This window comes from Idiotropiscis lumnitzeri, chromosome 1 (genome assembly GCF_059441095.1).
Source record: "Idiotropiscis lumnitzeri isolate Australia: NSW breed Sydney's pygmy pipehorse chromosome 1, RoL_Ilum_1.0, whole genome shotgun sequence".
Taxonomy (NCBI): domain Eukaryota; kingdom Metazoa; phylum Chordata; class Actinopteri; order Syngnathiformes; family Syngnathidae; genus Idiotropiscis; species Idiotropiscis lumnitzeri.
This window is the reverse complement of record NC_142391.1, coordinates 31,965,819-31,987,319: the sequence shown is the minus strand read 5'-3', so window position 1 is coordinate 31,987,319 and position 21,501 is coordinate 31,965,819. Positions and strand designations below refer to the sequence as shown.

Below are 21,501 nucleotides of genomic sequence, written 5' to 3'. Positions count from 1 at the left end.
ATCCATATCTTTTTTCATCCATTTCTATTTTTCTTTCTTTCAAACTTTATGGAAAGAAAAAAGAAAGGGAGAAAAAAAACGAGAGCAATACAGAGATAAAAACGAAAGAGGGAGAAAAGGAAAAGGAAGAAACAAAACCCTAACCCTAATTTGAAACCCCATTTCGCTGAAACAAAGTACCACGTTTAATAAAGGAACATGTTCAAATCAACTTTGTTTTCCAATGCAAATCAATGAATACTTCTTAAAAAAAGAAAAACATTCAGTTTACTTTTTCCAGAGCTTTTATTTCTGGATCTGTACACAAGGTATTAAAAGTACAACAGAAAATACAAAAAACATTTAACAAAATGAGTGAGAAGAGAGCAAACAAAAAATGAACGTCTATGTACAATTCTTATAAACAATAAAGATAACTTCTGTTCTGGAACATTTGCCTTTTTGATTGTCTAGAATTCTGGATATATTTCTTCTATAGGGGTTTATTCACAAAGGTATTTTTTAAATGGTTTTCTCTGTAAAATGATTTGAAAACAATAAAAATATAAAATAAAATTTGCTTCGTGCCAGCTTGCGCACACACTCGTAAATCAATAAAATATCACATTTTTCCAGAGTTCACATGATAGTGGAAAAACAAAAACTGATTCTAAATTGCCTTTTACATTCTGACAAGTGTTTGTACAAACCACAGAGTGAAATAATAAATAGCACTACACTGCTGCCCACCACCAACTGCATTTAAAAAAAAAAAAAAAACAAAAGTACAAAATGTAATCTCCCATAGAGCAGCAGCCATCCCTTTACCATCGAGACAAATACAGGAAGATTTTTATTTATTTTTTTTACATTGACGCTCATGACCAGAATAATCGACACGGCATTGTAGTCGTGGGAGTGGGGTTCGGGTTGCATGCGTGGCGAAAGCACGTCAAGAGTATCTTGGCTTCAATATTGGGGTTTGTAGAGGAACTTAATGCAATGGACAACGGCCTAAAAGCAATTTTATTTGGAGTCCAATATTTTGCGTGTAAAAATTAAAATGTAGCCTCAAATGAATGTGCACTTAGGGTTTTCTTATTCTTCTGATGCCACCTTTGTAAGAATAGCATGCCAAGCTCCACTCAAGGGCCACAGTCTTACCTCTTTCCCATCACTTCATGCTGCCACACACCTGACTGAGAACAGGCAGGACTGCCGCACTAGAGAAAAGGGATTGAAAACCCAAAAAACAAATTCAACGTTTTTTTAGGCTACTTATAGTTTGACCCAGGGATGACTCTAATCAGTTAGCATGATTTTGAAACGTTCAGCAATTGCTTTCCACACTGAAGGTTACACTGGAGAAAAAGAAAAGCGAAACGACCTCAAGTCAACCAGTATAATGTAAAGAAAAAAAATTCCAAATTCTGTACATATCTACAATGCATGGCCATTAAAAATAATAATAATAATGAGCTTTGTATGCACACAAATTGACAATTAGAGGTCAGGTAATTTGACTTTTTAAAGGCTACTTGCTAATTCTTATTTACATCAATGATGCTATGGAAAGCATGAATGAGTTGCCCCAAGTGTGTGTGTGTGTGTGTGTGCAAGCAATTGCAAACACGCACACACAGTGTGTCATGTACAGCCCCTGAAATGAACCTTTCGTGTGGCACAATGCATAGATACGTGAAGACACCCGTGCTAAAATATGGTACACTCCAAAACCATTTTATGCTACACGGCTCACATCCAACAGGCACGCACGCACACGCGCATGCGCACGCACGCACACACACACGCACACACAGAACAGTGCGGGCATCAAATTAATACTGAAATTCTGGGAAAACACTACCCAAAAATACATAAGTGACACAAAACAAACTCTTAAGTAAAAGTGTCAGCGTAATGCTAATTCTACAAAGTGTAAAAGGAGCAATGATGTCATTTTCAACATGTTTCTGGCTTCACGCTAACGCTGCAATTGAAACACCACAAAAAAAAAAAAACGAGTGATGATGGCATGCTGCAATATTGTTTTTCTTGATGCTAACATTGCTTAAAGAGAGCGAGGGCTACCTGGGTCAACTAAAGTGGCGGGAGAGTGCATTCTGGACAAAATCAAACAAATTGAAATGAATTGAAACCTATGGTGGTTAAAATGCAGTTTTGGTTCATTGTTGCCATCCAGTCTGAACAAGTTGGAATATTTAACATATTATTGAACGCAAACATTTAGCATTTCCAAATTCAATCAAGAGTTGAATTTTGCTTCATGAGAAACTATGCTTCAAGAGTCAAGTCCTTTCATCTTAACCATGCTTTTAACCAATCAGCACATTCAAATGACATGCTGGGTATGCTAAGATTGCGATTACGGGGGGAATCAAAATAGTGCGAAATTGTGGCCAAAATGAACTCCACAACAAAAATGGACAAAAGGGAATGGACAACTGGATTTTAAGCATTGCAAGTGCACCAGTTAAAACTTTGCTAACATTGTTAAACCCTGTGAAGAAGACATTTACAACAATGAAACAAAGAATTTGATCTGCATTTTAACAAGTGCTCCAGTTAGCCAATTAGAATGTTCAAATGACGAACAACAGACAATATAATTACTGACTGTTGGATGTTAGGCTAAATTTCGGTAATTCTTTACAACTTAAGTGTCAGGCAGCCTTTTGGGACTTTAATGTGCAAGTCGCAAAATTTAAGTTTTTTTTTTTTTTTTTGCATCATTTGCAGATTAATTGCATCATTTATGTGCAGCGCCCTCAAAAGCAAATTACTTTGAGTCTTCACGTTTCTTGTGAAATAGATTTGTTCCTTTCATTTTGATAGGAAATCCCTTTCTTTCAAAAACTATTACAAAACTTTTTGGCCAACCAAATCCCAGATTTGGTTGTAGCTGTTTTCCGCAATTATCGTTTAAATTTTGTTGTTGAAAAATCTAAAATAAAATGCAAGGCCAATTGCCATGAAATAGTGCCACTAGTCGTAACGGGTACACAAAAAGCAGAACAAACAGAAAACGGCAGCAACATGTAGACAGCTACATAACTGTAAACCAAACACTAATTAAAATTTTTTTTAAAAAAGTACCACTTTAAATAAGCACCTTCTAAAGAAGATGATTTTGGCAGCGAAAAAAATGGCAGGGCACTGTTGACCACACTGTACATGGACGTTACCACGGCAACAAACAAAAAAATGGCTATTATAAACTCTTGAGAGAAATCAAGATTTTAGTTCTATATGAGAGACATCACTGATGTCATAGCACACAAAAATGAACAAAAGTATATTTCTGTACATATATGTATAGCACAATATATTTAACATGAGGTCAGTCTTTTATGTACACACCCAAAAAAGGAAGAAGGAAGGAAGAGGAAGATCAGTCGGACTGAAGTGCTGCGACGTGCTGCGCGTGGTGGCGCGCATGCCCACCCAAAAAGCCGTTGGGCTCACCGAAGTCCGTGACCGACACAGCCATTTTGGCGCCGGATAACCGGTGGTGGTGCGGCACGGTCCGGCGCGCTTCAAAGTCCACAGCCAGGTTGCCCACAGAGACGTCACCCATGAATGAGTCCGGCAGCGCCATCTTGAGTCTCTTGGATGGCCGCTCGCACTCTTTAGCGACGCACACGCCGCTCAGCTGGCCCAGCTCCGAGTGGTAGAAGCCGGTGTCTAGCATGTTGAGGCAATCGGCGTCAGCACCGCCCGCCGGGAATCCCAGCGACTCGTCGTGGTTGAGGGAGGCGCGGTGGAGGCTCTCCAGTGGGGGGAAGCTGTACGAGTCTAAGCACGTCACCTCGGCCGGGCTGCACACCGTCGCCACGCTGTTGCTCAGAGCTGCAAAGAAAAGACACAGCTGATATCAATGCAAAGATAACTGTTTACTGTTCACTTAACAATGCCCTATCTGGAAAACCTCAAATCAAATGTATATTTTTTCATTGCTTTTTTTTTTTGCATAAACTTGTCAAACAATGATTATGAGATTCCATAAAAAATATATAAAATATACATATATACATACATACACCCCCACACAAATATACACACACACGCCGGAGTTCTGACCTGTGAGGTCACTGGCAGTGATGGAGTTGAGCAGACTGAGCTGTTGATCAGTTGTGCTTTCCATCCTTCCTCCGCCGCCGCCGCCACCTCCCGAGCACACCGACGATGAGCTGTCGACGGCCAAACCCTCCGCTTCATCGACGAGCCTGTCCATTAGGTCTCTGGGCACCAAATGTGAGGTTTTCGTTTCATTTGAGCATTGACATTTTTGGTGAAGCTTAATTGCACCGTGGGTGTCTACTTACGTGACACCGGGATAGCTGCTGTACTTTTTCTTCCCAAAGCGGTTCTGCTGCACAAAGAAGTCGAAACGCTCCGACTTCTTCCACATGTAGTAAAAAGCTACACATTCTGCTACTGTTCTTGTTGTCACCTGAGGCGGTAAGAAAAGCGTCATGCACCAAATCATCTTTATCTGATACTCCTTAAATCACCACAGCAAGACTCACTTTGTGTTTCTGAATGAGGTGAAAGTTCTTGTCATACATCTGCAGCGCATGTTCAAAGTTCTTGCACTCCTCTTCAGACCACGAGGGAAATTTTTCTGGAAGAATTGATTTCAAAACAACAGCTTCATATCAATGTTTTCGTTTTCAATAATCATCTTAATCTAGCTAAATAGTTTTCACTTTTGGTTGTGTGACAATATGTGATTATGTCCATTCGTCAGCCACAAGAAGCACACAGAGGGCACCTAAAAGCATGAGTGGTGTACTTTGGGCAGCGTCTGTTGTGTAAAGGTTAATCTATGTTTCTTGCTTGCAATAACATCCCAGATGAGACAGACTACAACATCGTGGACAGCGGACCTTTTGTCCAGCTTTCTCGCGCAGCCACATACTGGTCTGACCTACACCAACAGAGGGTGCGAACACACTTTAATACTCCCAGTCAGTCCGGTGGAGAGCTCACAAAAGTCACACACACACAGATTTTTGGAACATGGTACAAACAAGGTACTCTGCAAATGTAGGACTTTTGGTGTGCCTTATTGGTTGTGGAAATAAGTAATTTTAACAGAATCTGTCCTGCTTTTTAATGCATTATTCTGCATGGAAGACTACTGATTACAAAGTGTTTTTATTTATACTTTATTAAATTCCCCAGCTTAATTTATAGAAATTCATGGCAAAATTTCTGGATTTGTGCCAACCCTTTGCATGAGTAGACAATTAGTTCAATTCACAGATTGGCATTTTTTGTCATGGGCGACCTGTTGACTTGGCTTACCTTTCGAGGATTTTAGGTGGCTACAGTATTGCTCAAGCGCCTCGTGGGTGTTGTAGTTACACTTGACGAGCTCAAGCAAAGCCTGCGTGATGAGAGTGAAGAGGTTGAGAAATAGCCAACGATCTAGACTGGAGTTGTGAACACATACCTAAAAAAAATGTCGACTGGGTAGGGTAGAAGGTACAGTGGCAATATCAATGCAAAAAGCTATATTCTCTCAAATACAAATCTATTATATGGAAACAATTGCTTTTACTTACAAGGGAAATGCTATAATTTTTCCAATAAAACTGAATACTTAACGGAACCAATGCTGCTTTTTCCATTATACATTAACTGTCAAAGTCTTAAAAATAATTAAGCTTAAAATAAATTTAAAGTATTTGCAGTGGAAGGAAATTCATATTAAGTCCAAATTGAAGGATGTAATTCTATTATGAAGGAGCCTGTGGACGAACTCAATTTCTACCTTCGCTGCTGGATATTGAAATAGTGAGGATTTAATTGACAGTGGATTACAGTACAAACTGATGAGTTGACGAGCAATTTCAACATCCCGAAGGAAATGACCGACAGGATTAGCTGGCACAGTTTTGAGACGGTGAAGGTAATATAAATGAAAGCGGGACGACGCAGCTAAGCTGGCTATGCAAGCCGCCTCTGCGGATGATTTGGAACAAGAACTAGCAAGAAATCGTTATGTTCAGGACTGTTGCATTTTATCAATCCCTTAAACCTTAAAACTTGTTGCACACTCTGACCCTGGTGAGGTTAAGTGCTTCAGAAAATGGAGGGACGCATAAAAACTGTGTCGTTACTTTTATAATGGTGATTAATCAATAGGATATTTCACTTGATAATGACAATCAGCATTCAAAGAGGGTCCTGAATTTATTTAAAAATACATGTGTGCAGGTATGTGCCAAAGTCACGTAAGTAAATAATTCTGTGAGTGATTTTTTTTCTTCTTTGAAGCATTAATATCAAATATACAAAAAACACATGTGCAGTCCCGTTGTACTATTCCTAAATGCATTTTAAAAATCGGTAAATTATCATAAATTGTTAAGGAAGTGAATTTCTGCAAGTTGGTAGCTTCGGCGCCGGTACAACTAAGTAAATTTGGGTCCGCCAGTTTACAACGAAAACAAAACAGTCTAGAAACCTGCTTTGATTCATTTTATTCAAGAGAACATTTTCATGTTTGAGGTTGAGTTGGTTACCCAAATGTATGGAATAAATGGATCATTTTCTCATACCTACCGTTGATGACTTATTTCATACAATTCATACAAAAAAATAAAGCATCCTGCTGATATCATACCAGACAAGATCGATATCGGACAATATTCCAGGCCGCAATATTGGTATGGTATAGGAGGAGATTTTTTAAACATTTATTTTAAAAACAGGCTTCAATGCCTCCCTTGACTTAGCTTTTATGCTTACGTTCACGGCACATTTAATTTAAAGTAAATAAAGCCTGTTCAGACAGCCTAATTGGCTTTTAAATGTTTTTTATTTTATTTTAGGGCTTCATAGACATTTGTTGAAAATGGTCAAAAATGTGCGTATGAGTCTAAAAAACAATGTGAGAAAAAGAATCGTGATAAAATCCTGACTTTAGATGTATTAAAAACAATTTTTTTTTAAAAAGTGATACAGTGGAACCTCGGTTCTCGAACGACTCCGAGTTCGAACAAATCGGAGTCCGAACAAAAAAATAGAGAAATTCTTGCTTCGCAGTTCGAACAAACATCGGAGTTCGAACGCCGGTACGACGCGTGAGTGCGTACGCGAGGGTGGGATGCTGAGCGGCGTACGGGTGTAGATCGCTCTCTTGCTCTCTTTGTGACCAACTGTTGTCGCGTGCGGACGTGCTGCGTTTTGCTCTCGCGTTTTATATAGGTGTACGAAGTGTTTTAGCCCCTAATCATGCCTCCAAAGAAAGTCAGTGCAAGCGGCAAAGGAATGGTTTCGGTGTTCGAACAATTCGCTTTTCGAACAGGGTTCTGGAACGGATTATGGTTGAGAACCGAAGTTCCACTGTATATTTTTGCTATGTTGCCGACCCCTACTCTGAGCCAATGAAGAGCATCAGAATACACGCGTGACGGTGTCATGAGCCATGCTAGGATTTGGAGCAGTAATCTGGACCCAGATAAATGGGGAAATTCTAAAATAAGTGACAGTAATCATATGGATGACACGCTTGTGGTCTTTGAACCAATCAATCATGATATATAGTCAAGTCATGTACGTAGACAATGAGAACCAATATTTTGAAGGCTTTGAAACTAAATGGAGAATGGCTAATTAACACTCAAATCACAGAGGTCACGTCAACTGCAGATGCGACACAGTCGCAGGTATTGAGTCACATTTTTACTGCTGAACTCTGGGCGCACCTTGTTATTCGAACCAATATTTAAAGAAATCAGACCCAACACACTACGGCCAGGGCAACAATGTCAAAGAGCTTTTCCTTCACTGACTTTTTTTTCTTTTAATTAAAAGAGTAATGGGAATCAACAAATTGTTACAGTTATATGCTGCATTATTGACACTTTTTTTTTTTGATTGAAAATTGAGTTTTTCTTGCACTGATATTTTTTTTTACATTTTTTTGTTTGAAGCAGCAAGGGAACACAAATTGTCAGTCATCACATGCTGTTGTGTACACCTTTTTTTGATTGAAGCAATTGAGCATTGAATCTCTTGTGAACGGTTTTCACTGAGAAATGTATTATTCACACATTTTGATTTTGTTACTTTCCTTGTGTGAATTTTGGTGATTAGAAAGTAAATGTTTATAATTATAGACTCAGGCCCATGTGAAAGCCACAGGTCTAAGATCTCAAATCATTTTGAAATTATGTTTCCATCTGCTACAGGGGAGCTGAGAAAACCATGTTTTAGAGCACATGTGTCAAACTCAAGGCCCGGGGGACCAGATGTGGCCCGCGACCTCATTTTATGTGGCCCGCGAAGGGAAAATCATGTGCTTCAACTTGCTGCTTCTAGCACATTTTCTTCACTTTTAACAACATTGAGATATGAGATATTGCCATTTATTACTGGCTTCTGATTTGAAAACTAGCTTTGTATCAATGTGTTGTGTGTAAGTGATAATGTAAGGTGATTTATATGAGTTCACAGTCATAACGGCCCTCTGAGGGAAACCAGAACCACGATGTGGCCCGTTCATAAAAATGACTTTGACACCTCTGTTTGAGAGGTTGATTCAAAAGTCACCCATGGGTTTGCCAGGTGCTTTAGGCCTTAATGGGGTTGATACAAGAATGTATCAAACAAGGTACAGACTTTATAGTAGTTACAACTGTTACAATGTTTCTCATTTACTATATCTATCTATCTATGTTTTCCCCCTCAAGATCAATTGCCACTGTGTGGAACTTGTACAAGAGATATTGTATGAAGAGTGAACTGACTTGTTCATCGTCTCGAACGTGTAGTTTGTCATGCGTCGCCTTCTCATCTGTTGACCGTGACACCACGTCGGTCAGGAAGCTCCTGACCTTGCTCCCTGACAGCGTGCCCGGGCTCCACATTAGCTCATCTTCATCTTCATAGACTGCAAAACAAAACATAGGTATTATGCTTACACAACAGTAATATTGTAAAGCACAGTGAGTTCAGTGAGAACAAGAAAAGTTACCTTTCTCATCTTCTGTGTAGTGGCAGATAGTGAAAGGAACCTCCGCTTGGTACTCAGCACCCACCATTATTTCCTGTTATACCATTGAAAAACAAATTGAACATTTGATTATTTGAATTTATTTGTTTATTTATTTCATGCGTTTCAAAATGTATTATGTACCTTTCTGGAATCTTCTGGACTTGGGCCATCATCGTCACACTCAGAATCTTTATCCCCATCAGACACGGCATTGGCTGTAGGGATAAATATATAAATGCACTGTTGCATTTTCAAGATCTCAATCAAATACACAGCGAATAGCATTCTTCTCCTAATTTAGAGTTGTGTGTGTGTGTATATATATATATATATATATATATACACATATACATATATGCATATACATATATACATCTCGTTGCACACTTGAGTACAATGACAATAAAGGGATTTATAATATACATACATATATATATATATATACATATATATACAAATACATATATATACATATACATACACACATATACATATATACATATATACATATATATATATATATATATAAACATATACATACATATAAATATATATATATACACACACACACATATACATACATATATATATATACACATATACATACACATATATATATAAATATAAATATATATATAAATATATATACAGTGGAACCTCGGTTCTCGACCATAATCCGTTCCAGAACCCTGTTCGAAAAGCGATTTGTTCGAACACCAAAATCATTTTTTTACATAGCCACATCACTAGATTTCACAGCCTCCTTATTCTTTAGTATCGTACTGATCGTAGATTTCGCCATGCTGTATTCCCTAGCCAGATCAGACACTCGCACACCTCCTTCATATTTTGCTATTATTTCTTTCTTAAATGCAATAGTTGTACGCACTACTTTCCTTTTTTCACTTGTAGCAGCTTTGCTGCTTGCACTGACTTTCTTTGGAGGCATGATTAGGGGCTAAAACACTTCGTACACCTATATAAAACGCGAGAGCAAAACGCAGCACGTCCGCACGCGACAACAGTTGGTCACGAAGAGAGCGATCTACACCCGTACGCCGCTCAGCATCCCACCCTCGCGTACGCACCGACGTTCGAACTCCGATTTTTGTTCGAACTACGAAGCAAGAATTTCTCGAATTTTTTGTTCGGACTCCGATTTGTTCGAACTGTGAGTCGTTCGAAAACCGAGGTTCCACTGTGTATATGTATATGTGTGTGTATATATATATATACAGAGAGAGAGAGAGAGAGAGAAACTAAACAAACATTGAAAATGAGCACTTATACATTTGTGGAGGTTGCTTACATCGAAGTGTTCTGGGGAAGAAATCGGTGGCCTCATGGGAAGTAACTGAAGGGGTGAGGTCATCTGCTGATGATTGGGTCTCCTCCTCGTAGTCGCCAGACAACAAGTCTTTAGCAATTTCCTCCTAGGAAGAAATGACTCAGGTTGACCAACAATCTTATCGGAAATAGTAGTCACATATTGCGGCGAGGCGGGTGAGGCTCACCTTATCCAAAGTCATGTCGGGCAGCTCATCTGTGAGGTCGCCAGAGGAGCTGTCTATACTGGAACCAGCTGAGGCCTCATAGCGATAGATGGCCAGCAGCTCCTCCAGAGGCATGTTACCCTCCTGGTGAAGAGGATGGAATTTTTTTCTTTTAATACATTTTTAATAGTCTGAATTGGAACTGTGCGATATGGCACAAATTTCATATAAATACTTTTGCTATATATCTCAATATTACTATGCATTCATTGAAAACTAAGCAATTTTCAAAGGAGAAAAAAAACAACCGTATTTTTACGGCCATAAGACGCACTCATACGTCCCAAATCTCCCCCAAAACAGAAAATAATTGAGAAGCACTGGGTTAGATTAACTTTACACGATACTCCGAAAAGGAGGGAGAAAAAAAAAAAAAAAACGCTGCCTAAAACACCACTCACTATAACCAGCCCTCTGAATGGCTGAGGCTGAAGATGTTTTTTGTTCATTCTATTTCCTGTTGGGATATGAATGGCATGAGAGACACATGTTTAATGTTGTATTTCTTTGTTCCTTGTTTAGGTTGTTTCATTGTTTGCTATATGCTGTTCAGTTGATGATGGGTGATAGTTTAGGTTTTGATTAAAAACCGTGACTGAAAGGAGTGTAGTGACATCCCTCCCAAGACATTGTGTCTGTCTGACCCACTACAGGTGAGTTACCATAAAAGCTGACCTAATAACTGTGGGACTGATAATGACATGTAACTAACTCAGTATTGCCTTTCCAAAGCTGCCTTTCTCATAACTTATTTATTGATAAAGTTTACCTTCTCCAAGTCTGCAATCTCAGAGTTGAAATTTCCACCTCCTTCCAGAGATTCTTCCTCTTCCAGGGTCCTCTCATCATCATACTCGTGAACAAGCATCTCTGCAGTCGGGTCAAAGTCATGATCTTCTGACGACAATGAGCCAACTGTGTTCGAAAGAAAGAGAAAGACAAAAAAAAAATTGCAATACTTTATAACTGCTTTAAGGGGCCGGACTCAATTTGGTGCACTTGTTTTAATAATTTGACTGCAATTTCTTCTAACTATATTACACACAAGAACATTGGCTAGATGTATTTAGACAACGAGAATGTTATTTTTTTTTTTTTTAAATATGCAACTACGACTTTTTTAATGTTTACCAGCTGCTGGTAGCAATTAGTGGCAGACCCATCGTCGCCATGGCCAGATCTGTACTATTTGTGTGTGTTATTGTGACGACTTAATAAAAAAACACCCATCGACTATGAATGAGTCTGATCTTTTCCTTGTTTTCAGTCGTCAACTGAAAGACGGAGAGGAAAAACACCCAAAACAATGCAAGTTTTTACTTTTCAGTAAAGTGCAGGGATGAATTTACAAGGTGAATCATACACGCACATATACATACACACGCGTACGCATTAGAGCTGCCACAAACGATTATTTTGGTAGTCGACTAATCACCAACAGGAGTCACGATTAGTCGATTAATCGGGTCATATGTATATATGCACGTCGCACCAGTTGCTCTTACCATAATTAGTATACAGCTTGATTCTTTACGCATGTACAAATTAATGAGATGATACAACATTCAAATTCAATTCAGCATTGCAGCTTGTACCAGCATTTCTGAGATAGTGGTGCATCTTAAATTGAAGGCAATACTGTGGCCTTAAAAGTTTTGGCTGCAATTGTTTAGTGCATTTTAAAATTAAACCAAAACTATACATTGTACAGAGTAGCACTAATGCAATTGAACTAAACTATGAAACTGTCTCTAAATACAAAAGTAAATGCTTGTAAACAAAATCCACTCTTTTTGGCCACCGATCAGAGACCTTTGTGCTTCTTTGTGAAACACGGCATACACACACTGTTTTGGTTATTAAAAAACATCAGTTCACTGACTCCTTAAGCCATATTAGACGCTACAATATGTTAGCATATCAAAAAGGACATCATCAAACGCACCCTAAACGGTGCGTGTGCTAACTACAGCTAGCTTGCAGATTTGACTCAATGCGTCAGAAATGAAAAAAGGGATCAACCACAATTTTTTTGGTGATCGAGAAAACCCGTCATGCTGCCATGAAAGGGAGGTTTGTATCGTAAGTGAGTGGGTGAAATGTTCCGCAACTTTAGGACTCTGTGGCTAACACCAGGGAGACATAACACCCCGCCACATTACCCACAATGCTTCTGTGTAGGTCAGGGATGGCCCGGATCACCGCAACTGCGCATGTGAGCCCGAGACAGCCATATAGCCAGTGGGGAAAAGCGCAAGACGAGGCTGGTTCAGGAGAAAAGCAATGTGCCAAATAAACAAAGAAACGACTCGGGGACTACTTACTAAGACTTTCACTATTTTTTTTAAGGCAAAGGTTTAAAATTAAGGCTGAATGACGAATTGCATTTGCACTATGATCACGATTTGGTAATCGCAAAGGCTGTGATTTCACTGGTCATTGGAGCGGAGCGTAGGGGTTGAGGAGCAGGCATCGACTACAATGTAATTCAAGCAAGCCGCACAAAGTGGGTGCAGGTGTGCATCTCATGTTTGAGGACATGACAGCTCGTGTGCTATTTGACCAATCAAAATGCATCCCCTGGTTAAATGATTTGAAAAAGATAGGGCCCTGTAAAGTTGTCAACGGTGACCGATCTAACAATGTTGACTGTCTTTAAGTGGCCTGATGGTGCATCGAAAACATGAATGAAACTGAAGAGACGAAATTATGTTCCACCTCATTTAAATCGATGAGGTGATGCCGCCGTTTGTCCCTGCTTACGCTTATCGGCTTTTGAAATTGAAAGATATTAATTATAGTAGAAAAACACTTCAGCATGTGGGATGTTACTGACTGGCGAGAGGTATGATTTTTATTTATTTCTTTGATATATGTATTATATATGTATTTTATCAACGTAGATAATCGGTTCAGAGTCTAACAAGTGTTAACATATATTAAATGAAACATGAAGTTGGACAAATATAAGTGATAAAACCACACGTTTGTTTGCATGTTGGAATCTCTGTGATGTCTAACTGATTTACACTATTGTATGTTATCACACGTGACATTTTTTTCCGCTTTAAAATGTTTGCTTCCCCATGCATTTTCAAAGAGCGTAACTCCGTTCACAACAGTTACAGCCAAATACGACAATGACGCAGATGCACCAACACGACAGCACGCCGTGCGTTGTTTTAACCGATAGTTCAGTAGGCTCAAAAAAAAAAAACTAAATACACATTCCCTTTGGTCTAAATTATACAGTTTTAAAGTATCTGTGTGCAATAATAATATATAAATATCCATCTATTTTATATATATATAAATATCTATCTATCTATATCTATATATATATATATATTAGGGGTGCAACGATACGTGTATCTGTATTGAATCGTTCGATACAGTGGTCACGGTTCGGTGCGCACTGGATCGAACAATACGCAAACTGTTATGACGATGAGGAGCAACGCTGCCTACTCCGCCTTTTATATGCTGGATTGGCGAGCGCAGACCCATTCACTGTACGTTACTGCCCCTCCCACATTCATTTTGGCTCAAGCTGCACGAGAAGCTCGCTAGCGGTTGCAACGTGGCGATAAAGCATACCTGAAGCGGAAGAAGCTCCACCACGTCTAGCGTTTGGAAGTAATTTGGTTTTCAAGTATGCACCAGACGGAAAGCGTGTTGTGGACTACAACTTCAACAGTAGGTCGCAAGTGTCACACAATGCTAACTACGTCGGTGGAAGTACAACAAACATGGTCACATTTACGCCGACATCACTTCATTGTGAAAATGAGTGGAACGTTCTAAGGTTCCTGCGCGGACCTATTTCACCAATACTGCAATTCCTGATTTGTACAACAAGACGAGCAGCGGCTTTGTCAGCAGCCCCCGCTGCGCCAGCTGACCGTTACGGCACTTAACGTCACTGCGGAGTGGGACATCAAATGCAACGTTATTCAGACGCGACTGCTCGAAAGTCACACGACTGATGATTTAACCAGAAAAGTCTGAAAGAAGTTGCGGAGGATGGAAATTATTGCGCCCAAACCCAACTATACCTGTTTTATTTTATTTAAAATATTTTGTAGTTGTACAATGCACTCCAATACAGCTTTATTTGAATACAAAGTACAGTGGTTTAAAAAAATAATTTAAGGGATAAAGTGTTTATTTTCTGCCTATTCTGAAAATACAGTCAAGCACCCACTATGATACACTCCTGCATTTGGATGAGTTTGTGTTACAATGATTCAGATTTTAAAAAAAATGTTTAAAATTATATGATATTAAGGAAGATAATTGATTTTTTTGTATGTATACTCGACTGATAAATATGAATTGCAGAAACATTTTTTTTATTGCATTTTTAATTTAATATATAAAATAAAGAAATGTTCTAATAAATATATATATATATTTTTTTTTACAAACCTATAACCTAAATAGCCTATATCTTTAACCCAAGAGTTTAAGTTCAAGGTCCTGTTTTTGTTTAATAAGTTAATGGTGCTGAATATATACTTCACAAGATAAGTATAGTCTAAATTGTATTTGTTAAGGAGCTGTTTATTTGCCAAATATACTGTAATCTGTTGCTTAGAATGCATCACAGAAGATGGGTCATTTCTCAGGTAATTTATTTTGTATTCGTACAATATTCTTATTTTTTTTTCATGGTGCTGTTTTTTTAATATGTTGCAAATTATGTGCAGCAAAAAACGAGTCAGGTGTTGCTAAATTAGATTTAATTAAATGAAAAAATGTGCGCTTTTGACTTCAAACAAATGTAAGTAGCTTCAATAAACTAAAAAAATTGTATCGAAAAAATATCGAACCGTGACACTAATGTATCAAACCGAACCGTGTGTGGGTGTGTGCGTGTGTATATATATATATATATATATATATATATCAATTCTTTTCTCACAATATTGGGAAAAAAATACAAAATTCCTCTCAAAATATGCCACTGTCTTATTATGACTGTAACGTTGTGGATTCTCCCCCTGCGCAGGGCTTTAAAACCTTCCTAAAACACAAACAGCATCTCTCATGACACTTACCTGGACTTGAACTCCCAATGGAAGCCTAGGGGGAGGAAAATCACATGATAAATTACAGCTCAATATAAAAAATGCATCACATTTCAATAATAATAATTACAATAGTAATATAGGAAAACGTGATTATTCCCAAAAGGCGTAGTCAGAAACGACCGAGCAAAAGCAGCATTTACCGTTACCTGAACGACAGTGGACGCCGCATATACGACATATCGACAGATTCTGTCACAAGATCCTTCAATAAATGGCAACCGCGAGACACGAGAACTTTAACACATTAAAATAACACAGAAACGTTTGGAGAGACGAAAGTGACATTTGTAAGCAGCGAACTAACGCTGCACTTATGATAAACCCTCAAACGTCGATGCATGTAAACATGAACATTTCGTTTGGCGCGGTGTAACATTTGACTCCTTTTTAGTTACCGGTGACGACGACACGGTGGCGAATAAACGACTTTCTGTCTGTCTATTCACGCGCCCCCGCAAAAACATGCATACTATATGATTACTACCACCCAAGCAAATGTTAAAATCTACGTATCAATTTACACCGCCGCTATACCAAAGCAGCTGAGCGAAGGCGCAGCGGCCTTCTAGTGAAGGATCACTCCAGACATTCGGACAGATCTCCGGTGAAATAATAAACATTATTTTTGACGTGAGTCACGCTATACGGACGGCAAAAAACACAATCTCTCCAATCGCTAACAAAACAGTGGGAAAACGCCACGCGAAATGATGAAAATATCGATTTAAGAGCGATCGCTTCTCCCCTGTTTTTCCTCTTACCTCCGCCATATTGGTACCTTTAGCTAATGAGCCAGTCGTAGCGCAGTACCCGGATGACGGCTCTCCGCCAATCAGAGAACGCGCCGGCCGCCCAGGTCGTGACGCCATTCAAAACCACCGCAGATTAACGGGAATCCTTTGAGTCGTCGTAGATTTACATTAAAATATGTATTTTTTAAATGAACAAACGCTTCTTGTCGTAAAATACGTTTTAATTCACACTATTGCGAAATCTCGGGTAATCCTCCTCTCGACTCGACGAGACGATATGTGCAGGGTCTCTGCCCTGGATGTAGCGATTATTACGAAATATTGCCAAATGCCAACACACGACGGTCAGAATATTAGGTACTCTTTCACAATCTAATGACACTCAGTACAAGAGACGTTTCAAAAAATCAATTTCACATTTTGTTGATGAAATCGAAAAATGCATGCTCATGATTTTATGTGTTCATTTACTGCATATTACCATAACAGTAAGGTTCAAAACCATCATTTTGCCCAGAGTGAAAAGAAAAAAAAAACATTTTTCTAATTCAATTCTTTTTCGGGAAAATAAAATCCTATTTAGAAGAAGTTTAGATAAATCATAACATTATCGGGATAAAGTTGTAATCCATCCAGAAAAAAATGTTTATCAAACAGCCAAATAAAGTTATATGAGAGAGAAGAGGAATTTTGCTATATGAAATTATGTTCAAATAAAGTTTTATATTTTCAAGAATAAATGACATGTTTTCACAAAAACACAGTTAATTTTGAAAACAAGATGTATAATTTCAAGTATATTTTAGAGAAGTTGTGTAATTTCATGAATACAAGTGTAATTTTGACATTATTATATTATATTAGACTAATATGACCACTAGATAGTAGACACGTTTTAGTTGCACTTATACTGCCTCACAGAACAACTAGGGTAGGCCTAATATTTTTTGGGGGGAATGGTATTCATATTTTTTTGTGAAAAAATGCACAAAAAATAGTTCCTGCACTTACTGTTGGATTCTTCAATAGCAATTTTGTGTCATCCTTGAATGGTTATTTTCATGAAAGGGGTTGCAAATCACTGTATGTGGTTATTTTGTTATTTACTCAAACCCCTGTGTTGTTGGGTTAGGGCTGCGGATTTTTTTTCATACCTGCATTGTGAAATGTATTATGAAAAAGTGAACAACATTATTATTTTCTGTATACGCATATATTTGTCCATATTTAAAATGACAATTTTGTCAGACATATGGTTCGGATGTGCATGGAGCAATGTAACCCCCAAGTAGCCCTGATGAAAAATTCTGAACCATACTACCTTTTAAATTGGCCATGCCTGGTCTACACGCCCCCTTTCAAAACCTGTGTTAAACTGTTTGCGTAAATTGTTCATCAAGTGGGAGGGACAAGAAAAAATAAAGCAATTTTGGAGCGTAGTCAGACACATTTGGTATTTTAAAGAAAAAATAGGAACCACCATTACACAGTAACAGTCAACCTCAGGACAACAAGTGCATTTTTTATATTTTGTGTATGGATTATTTGACATTTAACGGGTGGGTACAGAATGTACTGTACTCCAATTATTGAGTGATCCACATATTGATGGGTCAAGATTGGTGCAGGGTCTTGCCACCCAGTGGCGCTGTGTGACAGCTTTCAAAGTTGTTCATGACTCAACAGAAGCTTCCCCCTCACACGTCCCCGGTTGCTGCAAAGGCCCTCCCCTCTTTTCCCTGTAGAACCAGCTGCAACATGACTGAGACATCCCTCTCTTTGTTGTGCTCATGTTCAACGTGGTGAATCATGTAAATGGTCATGTTGACAAATACTCTATTGACTTCCACACTAGGTTTCTTAAACAGGGTCAGCAGCAGCTTTGTTTGGAGGAAGCCATTTTGAGGTTTATCTTATAAAAGCTAATGTAAACACGGTGCAATCTCAAGGGTAAAAAATGACAAGTTTAAAACCTTATTGTAATGAAAACTTTTAAACAATGAGCAGCTGTGGAGCAATTTGGGGCAATCCTACGACGCCGCAAATGTTTACACTGATGAGCCTAGCAATTAAGAGAGGCCATTGCATGAGTCAATACTTCTACAAATAGTTACCGGGGTGTTAACGCAGTTAAATATTTGAACTGAATTAGCCCAGTTTTATTTCCTTAAAAAATAAAAAAATAATTTGCACACACACACGCACACGCACCCCCCCCCACACACACACTCACATATACATATATATATACACATTATATATACATACATTATATATACATATATATATATATATATATAAATACATATGTATATACATAAATATATACATATACATATATACATTATATATACATACATTATATGTACATAAATATATACATATATATACATGTACATATATATATATATATATATATATATATACATATACATATCATCAGTGCCCCTTCGTTATCGTTCATGGTTAAAATTAATTTGCATTTTGGGGAGCTTTTCCCCACTATTAGGCCGTTGCAAATTTACCTTTAAAAATGCAAACTGAAGGATAATTACCAAGTTACAGGCTGAGATGTGATCTACAAGCCAACCTTACGTCGTAAACGTCCGCTTTAGAATGTTCAATTATGTGTAAAAAGAACACCCATGCATGTGGGCTGATTAACAGTATGGATTTAAAAAAATACATGAAACCAAAACGGGACTTATGAGGTTTTGGTCCATCGCCAGCGATATATACTACTTGAATAAATTACCTTTAAATGTAGTGTCTTCAAACTGATTTTGTTCAGTTTTACTTTCATCGGTAGGTCTCATAGTGTTTCATGACTGCATGGCACTAATCAGCAAATAAAGTGAAGCAACCGTGTGAAAACATCGCACCTTGATCTGAGGGACGGCTATGTAAGCATTCCATAATAATTAAGACTTTCTTCTCTGAAACACAAGCAGAGATTTGACAGTAGAGCTAATGAATCAGAGTGGGCGCAGTAATTTCCTCTCCCTTGCACACTTCAAATCGTAGGTGTTTGCACACCATATATATCCAGTACTTACGTCATGCCATGCGCTGACACGGGCGAGATTTCTCTGACTAACTCAGCAGCAGCAGCAGCAGCAGCAGCAGGAGCAGCAACAGCGGTAGTGGTGGAAATGTCCATATTTGGTCCAATGATCCAATCAAGAGTTTTTCCAAGATTCACAAAATCAAAACGTGGTCCTACACACAGTAAAGGGAATACTTCCGGAAAGTCTCAGCCTCGGTATTATGCATTGAAGAACTTAAATGTACACAGTGAAGGACAGAGCAAACAGCTGTGTTGTCATGGACAAGAGGCTCCTTCTGACGAGCCACGTGGGTGACTCTGTCTCCATGACAACCTCAAAATCCACCACAAGAGCTGTTGGGTGGGTGAAGAAGAGGGAACAGAAAATGTTTGAAGTGGTAAAAACCTGCAAGAGTTTCACTTTTCTTTTTTATATGTGTCAAGGCAAACGAGTCAATCCATTTCGTATTGCAAGCGACAAAAGCAAAACGCTTTAAAGTCAAAATTCTAAACATTGCTTGCAGTTAAATTAAAATATTTGAGTAGGGCTGTGGCGATAATTCGATATCGATATGTATCACGATGGGTGGATGAGTGATATCAATAGAAAATGGTATCGAGAAAATTATCGACCCCCCCCCCCCAAAAAAAAACAAAAAAAAAAAACAACGGAGCAAATTCAACCTATCATTGCCCTACTCGTCACAAACTCCCTCCCATTGAGGAAATATAACCGGAGGCTTACGCATGCGCAGCTGAGCTAGCGTGACTCAAAACAAACAAAACAAAAACGGGTGGCTAAAGTGGGCTTACCGGCCGACTTGAAGAAACGCTTGCTTAATATTTGAGCCGATAACAAGCAGCACCCCCTGGACACGCACTGGACAAAACGGCCCGTAGCACCAGAATTTTTCCGTCTCAATGGAGGCCGGCGTGCGTTGTACATTTTAAAATAAAACTAATCGGAATTAAGCCCTTTTCCCTGTTTTATTTTCAATAGTTGTTGTAAATTCCTCATTACTGCTCTGTCTATACAGGTTTTCGTTTGCTGTTTAATTTGCGTATTTAACAACAGGCATGTTTTCGGGCAGCTAATGGGTCCTTGTATTTATGTTAATTTATGTCGGGCATATTGTTGGACAGCTAAGCGGTCCTAAGAGAGACGTATCGAGTCCGTTAGCCGTTAGCTCGGATGCTTGATTGCTACACTTTTCGTCGCCGTGTATGCTCCAGAATGAAAGTGAGTTATTGAGCTCTGTTGAATTGATTGGAGTGCTATTAAGGCTATGTTGCTCTCTATCCCTGTGTCCGGTCACGCTCTTTGATTCGAGTGACTGTTTGGATGAGGCGCTCCGGTGAACCCCCCCAAATTCACATACAGTCCCAGCTCTCGCAACAATCGTAAAAAAAAAAAAATATAAATAAATAAAAATAATTATTATTTTATATATATATATATATATATATAAAATAATAATTCGATATCGACCGATATGTCGTGCATGCCTACCGATATAGTTTTCAGCCTTATCGCCCAGCCCTATATTTTAGTCCATATCTCTTCATATGTGCCTGGCAGAAATTACTCAAACTGCAGAAAGGACCAGGACCCAATTGAGCAGTGGCCTTTATCTGCAAAAACTACATTTTGATAGTATTGTATATGCGTACCATTAATTTATTAAATTACATTTTATAAATAAATTAAATTAATACACATAAATAATAAAAAAAATAAATACATATACTATTTGTATATAATATGTTACATATCTGTCTAAATTTAACATGTTTATCCAAATAAATGAAAATATGAAATTAAAACAACATATACAGTTCATTTCACTAGGGCAGGTGTCATCAATCTTGGAAAGCCGGACTCAAGGCTTTTAGCAGCGAGTGAGTGTGGTGAGTCGTCGCCTCAAGGGCATTTCTGAGGCGGAGGAAACCTAAGCAAACAGACAGCGGAATGAAACAATTAGCGAAGAGTAGATGCAATGTCAGAAAAAAAAACATGTCTTCTTTAGAAATAAATGCTTCCAGTGCT

The 21,501-nt window shown here is 38.4% G+C and overlaps 1 protein-coding gene across 5 annotated transcripts; it reads right to left on the bottom strand.

Moving 5' to 3' along the window:
* Window positions 1-266: 266 nt before the first annotated feature.
* On the bottom strand, window positions 267-19,606 carry mier3b (mesoderm induction early response 1, family member 3 b). Of its 5 annotated transcripts, none has more exons than XM_088295344.1 (13): window positions 19,465-19,606; window positions 15,624-15,648; window positions 11,333-11,478; window positions 10,525-10,647; window positions 10,320-10,443; window positions 9,152-9,225; window positions 8,990-9,062; window positions 8,763-8,905; window positions 5,311-5,392; window positions 4,530-4,624; window positions 4,326-4,453; window positions 4,081-4,241; window positions 267-3,849 (listed from the first exon to the last, which is right to left on the bottom strand). In XM_088295344.1, the coding sequence occupies exons 3-13, from the start codon at window positions 11,429-11,431 to the stop codon at window positions 3,392-3,394; spliced, it is 1,560 nt and encodes a 519-aa protein (XP_088151470.1). In that variant the 5' UTR covers window positions 11,432-11,478; window positions 15,624-15,648; window positions 19,465-19,606; the 3' UTR covers window positions 267-3,391. The 5 variants fall into 5 exon arrangements, with proteins under 5 accessions (XP_088151470.1, XP_088151453.1, XP_088151439.1 ...); XM_088295327.1 differs by lacking the exon at window positions 19,465-19,606 and adding an exon at window positions 19,164-19,245; XM_088295313.1 differs by lacking the exon at window positions 19,465-19,606 and adding an exon at window positions 16,418-16,551.
* Window positions 19,607-21,501: the final 1,895 nt, after the last annotated feature.

Bases quoted from the DNA above. Each gene is read 5' to 3' on its own strand.
- mier3b (XM_088295313.1), bottom strand. From the start codon at position 16,525: ATGGCGTCACGACCTGGGCGGCCGGCGCGTTCTCTGATTGGCGGAGAG. The intron at 10,648-11,332 runs GTAAACTTTATC...CCTCTTCACCAG, and splicing joins AGATTGCAGACTTGGAGAAG to GAGGGTAACATGCCTCTGGA. The intron at 4,625-5,310 runs GTAAGCCAAGTC...CAATTCTTCCAG, and splicing joins CCACCTAAAATCCTCGAAAG to AAAAATTTCCCTCGTGGTCT.